This window comes from Brienomyrus brachyistius, unplaced genomic scaffold, assembly GCF_023856365.1.
Source record: "Brienomyrus brachyistius isolate T26 unplaced genomic scaffold, BBRACH_0.4 scaffold66, whole genome shotgun sequence".
Classification (NCBI taxonomy): domain Eukaryota; kingdom Metazoa; phylum Chordata; class Actinopteri; order Osteoglossiformes; family Mormyridae; genus Brienomyrus; species Brienomyrus brachyistius.
The window spans coordinates 349,481-358,874 of record NW_026042341.1 but is presented as its reverse complement, the minus strand read 5'-3'; the positions used below and the strand labels follow the sequence as shown (position 1 = coordinate 358,874).

Genomic DNA, 9,394 nt, shown 5'->3' with positions numbered 1-9,394 from the left:
ACTGACATTTATGTCATATTTTATTACCTTGTAAATAGTCTGTAGGGTATGCAAACGATTCCAACAATTTTTACGTAGCTATTTCTTGGTTTATAATAGAATAGTATAGATTTGCCATAGGATTTCTTACCTGAGCGCAAGTCTGAAAGCGTGATTGAGATGCATGAGAGCTGGCAGCCAAGTGAATATGAAAATTCAAACAAGGAGACCTAATGAACGCCAGCGTGCCCAATCACATTGGTCCAGGTTTTTATATAAGGAGTAAGTCTAACCCGGTTCTGTGCCGTTACAGCTATTCGGTCTGCCTACCTCCACCCCTCCGCCACCTTCGGCTCCCCGTCCTGATCCGGGGTTGGTTCCATTGAGATTATAATGGAATTATTGGGAACCATACAATGAGGTAGCATACCAGAATGCATTTGACTAGGCAGAGACTTTAACATACATGAACGCTAAGAATTCTCACGTAAATGATCACGTGTGGGTAGGCGCTCAATCAGCCACCCTCACCTCACCAGACATGCAGACTTGACACACACAAAGCAGTGGGCTGCATTTGAAAATCCCAACCCTGAAGGTGAGGTTACATGACCAGCCACTAAGCTACCATGCCATCTGTCCTTATCTTTCCAAGACATAAGCAAATGAACAATGTTGACAAATATGAGATCGCAGAGCAGTACCAGCCTCTGCCAGCAAGGTGAGAAGGGTTACATAAAAACGTCGGCTCTGCTAAGAATTATTGTCTGGAAAAAGTCCAAAGTCTCATTGAGTCCCTAGATTTATGCCAGCGTTTGAGCTCTCAGAGAAAGGTGTCTTCTATCGCCGGATCTAAGATGGGCTCCTTCAGCTCGCAGTTAATGATGATAGTTTTCATCACTCTGGTCTGTCACCTAGAGGTGTGTTACCTTTCAAGGAATTTTAATTTGAAATTTGTGTTTGTGACTTTTTTTTTGTTCTTTGTGTACAGAATGTAAATTGCCTCTTTTTTAAATATTTTAGGCGCATGCCATTCCAGCTGTTTTTGGTATGAAAAAAACATTTGAACATTCCATTATGTAGCCTGAATCCCGTAACAGTAACAGTTATAAGCATTAAATGATTTAAAATGATTATATACACGAGTATATTATATTTTAATATATTCCGTTTTTTTTTTGATGAATAGGAAATGATGTTGACTCTGGAGAGCTTCGAGAAGATATTCTGGAAATCAATCTTGGTAATGTTTCCTCTGTGTTTACCAGCTGTAAAATTGGTTCATTTTGTAAAGCAGGTATTAAAACAAGTGTATTGAAATGCATGAAGCATCTACTTTGTTGAGAAAAACGTGCCAAGCTGGATTCTCATGTTACAGAATCAGAAAGAGCTTTGTTTGAAGGGGATATTGCAGGCGATGTAAGTGATCATTTCAAAATGAATAAATATATGTTTACGTAGACAGTACCGGAGGAGCTTTATCTCCGTTTTTGTCCTTCATAGCCAAAAAGAAATGCACTTCTGGATGAGGCATCAAGGTGGAAGTTTCCGATTCCCTACATTTTAACAGACTCTTTGGGTATGAATAATATTTCGAAAGCTCATTGCTGTATTAAAAAGAAATAATAAGAAAACTAATAAAAATGCACTTTTCATGATGTTTGGTAGCATGCGAGGACTGCTTTTCATGTTTTTCGTTCATTCTGTACACTTTTTAGATTTGAATGCAAAAGGTGTGATTCTTCAAGCATTTGAGACGTATCGTCTGAAGTCCTGTGTGGACTTCAAGCCCTACAATGGAGAGGAGACCTACCTTTCCTTCACCAAGCTGGATGGGTAACAATTTATGGAATCAGTAACTTTATGGCATCATTTAAGTCCAAAGTCTTTAAGATAGCAGATAAGATTATGATGAGCTAAGGCTGGTCATCGTATTGTTTTTCATTTTTATCCCATTGTGCCGTACCATATGTATCCTATATCTAAATATTTTCTAAATTTGTCATGCTGGACGACCAGTCTTCACACACTGTATTTTTACATTTAACAATATATTTATGCTTTGTAGTACAATGCACGGTCTCTGGAAAAAGTATTCAGGCCCAAATCCAGTACTTGATTAAACCACCACTCGCAACTGTTTTAGACAGTGCTCTTTTTGAACATGTCTGGTAATTTTGCGCAACATGAGCAAGATTTGAACATTTCTTCTTGTAATATTGGCCAAGATATGTCAGGTTAATGAGGGCGTGGTGGCAGACAGTAATTCTCACCACAAACATTCGACGTGTCACACCTGGGAAAGGGGGACGATCTGAGGAGCTGCGTTCTGACATCCTAGAGGCTTTATTGAACACCAAGCATTAAACCACACGAGAAACAAAAGGACCATGAGAGGGTCACAATACAGGCAGGAGGGTGATTTGAAATTTACAGGGGCTGGAACTAAACAATCAAGGAGGCCTTTATGGATGCAGCTGAGGAGGATTATGGGAGTGCTCAGTTTTATGCAGTGGTTCTATTGGCTAATGTTACTAGTAATATGATAATATAGTAAATAAAAAAGATTGACTCGTAATCAAATTTAAAAATATTTTCCTGTAATGATTCTTCTTTTGGTCAAGTGCTCATTTTTACTATAAATAAATAAAAAAAAACCTTCATTTTCTTCAGGAAGTAACATTTTAATATTTATATTAACAGATGTTGGTCATCTGTGGGGGACTTGCATGAGGGCCAGAATGTCTCAATTGGTGACAGATGTGACACCAGAGCTATTGTTGAACATGAGCTTCTTCATGCCCTGGGGTTTTACCATGAACAGTCAAGGTCTGATCGGGATGACTACGTGAAGATCTGGTGGGACCAAATCATACCTGGTGGGTCCTATTCCAAACCCAAATTCTGCATTTGACAAAGTGACGGACAAAGAAATGCAATCTCAACATCCAGTTTCTGATCATGTTTGCATGACAAATATAATCTTTTGCAGGGAAGCAACACAACTTTGACAAGTATGCAGATGACGTCATCACTGACCTGAACACGCCATATGATTATGAGTCAATAATGCATTACAGGCCGCTCTCCTTCAACAAGAATGCCACTGTGCCTACCATCACTACGAACATCCCAGCATTCGATGACATAATTGGACAGCGCCTAGACTTCAGTGCCATCGACCTGGTCAAACTGAATCGCATGTACAACTGCAGTGAGTAGCAATTCACGTGAATTTGTCATGAAAAGACTGGAATTGCCTTTGCCTTTGCATGATCATGTTTCTTAGAATATACAATCATGTTATAATTTAACTAGCACGTACACCATCACTGCTACCTGTATCTTTAATCAGTCATGTATCTTTGATTTTACATTTACACTAAATATCATGTCCCTTTACTGCCATAATCTGTGCACATGTCCATCATGTCACTTTTATGTAGATACGTTTGTTGTTCCCATGTACTTTTGCATTGCTATATTGGCCCACTCACTTTCCAGCGGATACACATACCTTGCTGGATCAGTGTTCGTTTGAACTGATAAACATCTGTGGCATGATCCAGAATGAGCAAGATGATGCAGACTGGGTTCAAACTCTAAGCAGCCCTGGGACAGAAGACCAAACCCTTGTGGGTCAGTGTAAAGGTAGGTGGCAGACAATGTCACTCAGACTTCACAATAAAAGGCTGGGAAATTAGTTTCCGAGGCATAATAAATCACAACAAGAAACAACTATTGATTGGTCTTTTACACGTCCAGTGAAAATTTGTCTTTCTACCATAAAAATATTAAACGTAAATTTTTGTAAATTCAACCACTCTGTATTTAGCTACTGAGGTCCATTCCAGCGACCAGGTTGCTATGTGGAAATCATGGTAGCCTAAGCGTGACCACGACTGTCCTTTCGATTTCGCTTCTGCCTTTTAATTCACAATTTCATTCTCCAATAAGTGAACATTTTGAATAACGTTTTATCCATTCTACTTCAAAATTCTCTCTTACTCTGGCATCCATCGTTGTAAGCGTATGAAATTTGGTGCACACCGGTTTTTATTATTGCCGTGTTTGCGAATGGTTGCTAATCAAGGTAGTTGCAAAATGGTGACTGTTTGCACACGGTTAGTGGCCATAGTGCACGTGTAGCTGATGTGAACAAAGCAATTCTGCAGCCAACCGTATATCATTAAATAAATTTATAATATTTGATAGCAATAAGAAACCTCTATGTTTTGCATTTATATATTTACTTTACTGTACGTTTTATTGTATACTCTCTTTGTATTGCATCTGTTAGTGTCATGAAGCTTGACTATATAGGCAGTACCGGTACAGTACTGGTACAGTAGATCATAGTACAGCTCAGATTGCGAGCAACTTGGTTTGTGAGTGTTTTGCAAGACAAGCAAAATTTTAAAATAAATTTTAACTTGATAAACGAGGGGGGTCTTGCAATACAAATGTTACGTATGCACTTCTGCTGAACGTCGCGTAATCACACAAAACGTCGCACAAAAACAAAAAGATTCCAGTGAGCCAACAGATAGCAGTGATGCTGTTAGTCGTCCTACAAAATAACTCTCCTCTTCTCCACTCTCTCGTCTCCCTCACACCATCCATGGTAAACTGCAGGTTAATTTGTTTTATGTATTTTTACTTTATATTTTGTATCAATCATTTTTATATGAATATTTTTGGCTTGTGGAGTTTCCATTGTTTTCTAATGGGAAAATTCGCTTTGATATACGAGCACGTTTCCAGAACTAATTATGCTTCCAATCCGAGGTTTTACTATATTGCTTTGTATATACTGTAGTATATCGTATGATGGTCACATACTGCGAAAGTCACCTAACATCCTGTAACCTAGATGTTAAGCAACACATACCTGTATATTGTTTCAGACTGAGGTCAGACATGAGGCTTTGTTTCTTTAGCACCACAGTGTAATGTATTTAAAGGGATACAGGCCCTAATTAACCCCGGAATAGTTGGAGAATAAACAGAGTGTGTGTAGCTGTTTTTGCACTCAGTTATTGGCTGAAATATTTACTTTAGTATTTTTTTTGTTATTCGCTTATGTTCTTTACACATATAGTCAGATCTGCCCCCAGACTGAAACCTATCCACATTTGTTTTTTAGACGCTGGCTATTTCATGTACTTCAACACCTCTGCAGCAGAAGTGGGAAAGAGTGCTATGTTGGAATCTCGTATCCTCTACCCCAAAAGGAACCAACAGTGCCTTCAGTTCTTTTACAAGATGACAGGAACCACTACTGATAATCTGGTCATCTGGATGAAAACAGATGACGGGACTGGAAATGTCCGTAAAATGAAGAAAGTCTACACCATTCAAGGTGTTTCCAATTTCTTTTACTTGCTACTTTACTTTTGTGCCTACAGTTTAATTCACATAATATTCCCAATAGAAATAATTATAAAAAAAGAAGGTGAGTGGGACCCGATGCGTGTGTAAATGTCCTCTCCCCCTACGGGATACAGAGAGCCGAAGTCCTGGCCGGGATCTGCCACTCTGGGGTTGTGGCAGGGGTCGGGATGCCTTCCTGGAGGGGATCCCTGGAGAAGGTCTCAGGGAAAGCCCGAGAGGACCCCACTCCAACTCCTCCTCTGAGGATGAGGAAGGGAAGGCAGTCAGGAGGGCCACGTCTTCTGGGGCTCAGCTGAACCTCTTGGGGATAAGGGTCCAGAGGTAGTGGGGTCGGAACAGGGTCCAGATTAGAAACCCACGGAGGGCGGAGTGGGAACCACTGGGACAGGTACCACGGGGAGATGACGCGCCTCTCGGGAAGACGCCATGGGGAGATGACGCGGAACAGGAAGCTTTGGCACAGGAACCACGGGGGGCAGCGGAGCAGGAACTGCCAGCGCAGGAACTACGGAGGGCAGCAACGCAGGAACATTGGGCGGCGATGCAGGAACCTTGGACGGCGAAGCATCCACTGCCGGCACAGGAACCATGGAGGGTACTGCTGGGGATTGTATCTTCACAGAGGGTGTCACCCCTTTAAGGATCGTGGGGACCCGTGGAATGGCATCCCAAACCGAACTGGCCCCTTTAAGGGCCAGGTGCGTCCCGGAATAGGGGCAAGCTGCTGATCGGAGACACGGAAGTCGGGTGTCCGCAGGGGCGAAACGGAGGCGACGTCAGTGCGAACACCGCTGGATTCAGAATAGGGAGGGGGTCCTCCGGACCCTCCCGACACCTGGCAGGGGAAGCAGCAGAGAGCGAGACAGACCCCAGAAAGATTTCCAGCGCCTCTTCCTGCCTTTGGTTTCTCAGATTTTTCTTCCTTTGGCTCGCTTTCTGCAGAATTTGGGGCACCTCTGGCAATTCCGCCAGAGGACCGCAAGGCAATCCGCAAGCTGTGGTCTCCTGCCTTAGCTTTGCCTCAGCGATCCCCTGCGAGGTGCGTACCTCCGGGCATTGATTTCTCCTTGAGAGTGTCCCTCGTCCGGAAGGCAAGGGCTCGCAGCAGGGGGTCGCCCTGGACCATGGGCTGCTCGAGCCAATGCAAAGCCTCGTCAGAATTGCTCCCCGGTCAGGGCAGGTGTCTGTTGTAGTCCTGTTATTCTGTTATGATGTGCAGAGTACAGACTGGAAAAGCAGCCGTGGATATAAATAAAACGGGATTTACCTTTACTGCTCTTTACTGTTTTCCCATTGAAATGCACGTCTGTCATGTGGATTCTTTATTTTCTTTCATGCTGGATAATGTTGTCTTTCAGGCGATAACAGTGACACATGGAAAATCGCTCATGTGACCGTGAATGGAAAAGACAAATTCCGCTACATCTTTCAGGGCATAGTGGGATCAAACAAGATGGATGGTGGAATTTACATTGATGACATCTCCCTCACTGAAACCCCGTGTCCCAGTACCATCTGGCAGCTAAGCAACTTCACATACATCCTCCAAACCAGTCCTACTGGACACAACATCACAAGTGAACGGTTTTATAGCCCAGAGGGCTATGCCTATGGCGTTCGTATCTACCCTAATGGCACGGACAGCTCCACGCAGGGCTACCTAGGTGTATACTTCCATCTTTGCAGTGGGGAAAATGATGGGGTGCTGGAGTGGCCTGTGCAGAACAGGCAGATCACCATCACTGCTATGGACCAAGATCCTGATGTGAAACTGAGAATGTCTTCCAGCAGGAGTTTCACAAGCGGTAATTTCCTGGTCTCCCCGTAAGAAATGGGTTCTACGGTACCAGTCAAAAGTTTGGAAATGCCTACCGATAGAAAGATTCCTTAGTGCTATTCTTTACGTTTTAGAATAAAGACATCAAAACTACAAAATAACATATACGGAATTATGGACTAACCAAAAAATATTAAACAAAAAAAAAAAAATTTGTTGGGTGGGGGGCAGCTCTGTGGGTTACTGGTTCAAATCTCTGGGTCGACAGAGTGATTAACCCCAATTTCTCCAGGGACAGGCTGACCCTACTGTCTCCTCTATGTCAGTTTGATGAGGTGGCCTCCTGCGATGCTTTTCCAGCTGTCCATATATGCTGATCACTCATATGCCACCTTTCTGTCACACGCTGATGAAACTCCTCCAAAACCATTTCAGCGCTGCTTCGGTCAGGTGGCCAGGTCATGTGATGCGACACTATCACTCTCCTTTGTAAGCAGCTTTGCGCGTCCAGACTTTTGACTGGTGCTGCACATTTTGCAAATGCAATGCATCTTTGATTCATTGGTACTGGACTGACATTATTTAGCTCGGCGTGGCATCAGTGAGCATCATTTTCAATCCTACCCCTGAGTATGGAGTTTGCATGTTCTCTCTCAGGTTTACAGGGTACTCTGATTTTATTATGGAGTCCAATACATGCAATTAGGTAATGAGGTTTCTACAAATTTCCTGTAATATATACTTGTATGCATGAGTCTGTATGTCCCATGGACTGGTATCCTGTTCAGGTACATCTGCCTTGTGCCGCCTGAAATGCCCTCGTATCACCTGGACCAGAACAATAAGCTGGAAGATGGAGGCCTATTTAGCTATTAGCTGTGTACAAATTAAATTTAATTCAGGAACTTGAAATAGTATAAGTTTCATCTCATCTGCAGACCCTATTAATATACACATTCTCTAATTAAAATTCATACGTTAATGGCATGATGAACTTGCATAAGGTACTGTAACCGAATAGTACATGTTAAACTGTAAATAGTAGGACAGTAGTTGTTTCATATCTGTATGAATCTCTGTGTTATGTGTCGGAGGATGGTTTTGCATTGGGAAGAACAACTGCAGATCTTTTTTCATGACCAGATAACACGTGGGTCAAACCAATCACTAACGGAGAGTGGGATGACTCCTGTGAGTGCTTTAGAAGTCAGGAATTTGGATGGAGCACCTTCATCTCACATCAGCAACTACTGAGGAGAAGTTTCCTTAAAAACAACAACCTTATACTATCCATTGACTTTAATGGTAAATGTCTTGTATCAAAACAATTTAAAGTAATGGAAATGTGGAAAAAACAACATATTTATCTTCTTTTAATTTTTTTTTTTTCTAATAAAGATTTGACAAACTTGATTAGGTCTGAAGTCCAGGTCAGGCTGAAATCTACTGAGACAGTCAAGGAGATCCACGAAGGACCCAGCATATCTGACAGAAGTTTTGCTGAAACGTCCAAACTCCGTGTGGCCAGGTCGGCTTTGGGCAGCCCTTGTCAGCCTAATCCCTGTCGCAATGGAGGAGCTTGTCTAGACAGACACGGGAAAGCAATCTGCAGGTTACCTTCCGCAGCCATAATACTGAGAATTTTTTTTAAAATTACCACTTAAAAAATTATTATTTTTTTGGCATTATTCAAATTGCACGTGCTTTCACTGTTGATAATGTTTTTTGAGTAACGAAGCTTTTGGACAGCTGAGAGCTAAACCTGACATATTTTCCCATTCAGGTGTGCAACAGGAAAGGCCATTTTCTACACTGGCGATAGCTGTGAGACACAGCAGATAAGTGGAGGTCTGGCGGGCGTTCTGATTGGTGGAGTGACAGGAGCTCTTCTTTTTGCTGGTATTGTAACAGTAATTAGGAGACGCCAAGCACATAAACCAGGACTCTAAGCTAACATATGCCCAAAGTCTAGCAACTGTTAGAAATGTTTGTTTCATGTCGAGGCTGTATAGGTTTATTACTAAGGTTCTGGCACTAAGGCTGAATATACCTTCAGTTATTTCTTTCTTTATATGTCCAAACAATTTATCGTCAGGTTCCCATGGTTTGTAACAGAAAACACGTTTACAAACTGCATAAGTCTCAAAAATTGTACATTTGGTATTTTTATGTTTTACCATTTTTACCATTACAAATATATTAATCTAAATATTTCATGGTTTCACCAGTTTGCATTGCAATACC

General features: G+C 42.0%; 1 protein-coding gene across 1 annotated transcript; it reads left to right on the top strand.

Moving 5' to 3' along the window:
* The first annotated feature begins 212 nt into the window (after positions 1-212).
* On the top strand, positions 213-9,099 carry mep1a.2 (meprin A, alpha (PABA peptide hydrolase), tandem duplicate 2). Its single transcript, XM_049002265.1, has 13 exons — positions 213-261; positions 1,169-1,222; positions 1,358-1,398; positions 1,483-1,558; positions 1,698-1,815; positions 2,683-2,858; positions 2,972-3,193; positions 3,484-3,630; positions 5,126-5,341; positions 6,732-7,178; positions 8,294-8,455; positions 8,549-8,762; positions 8,934-9,099. Exons 1-13 carry the CDS (start codon positions 213-215, stop codon positions 9,097-9,099), a joined length of 2,088 nt encoding a protein of 695 aa, XP_048858222.1.
* Positions 9,100-9,394: the final 295 nt, after the last annotated feature.

Coding starts and splice junctions, on each gene's coding strand:
- mep1a.2 (XM_049002265.1), top strand. CDS start 213: ATGAACGCCAGCGTGCCCAATCACATTGGTCCAGGTTTTTATATAAGG. Junction 262..1,168: donor TCCAGGTTTTTATATAAGGA/GTAAGTCTAACC, acceptor TTTGATGAATAG/GAAATGATGTTGACTCTGGA. Junction 1,399..1,482: donor AAGGGGATATTGCAGGCGAT/GTAAGTGATCAT, acceptor TGTCCTTCATAG/CCAAAAAGAAATGCACTTCT.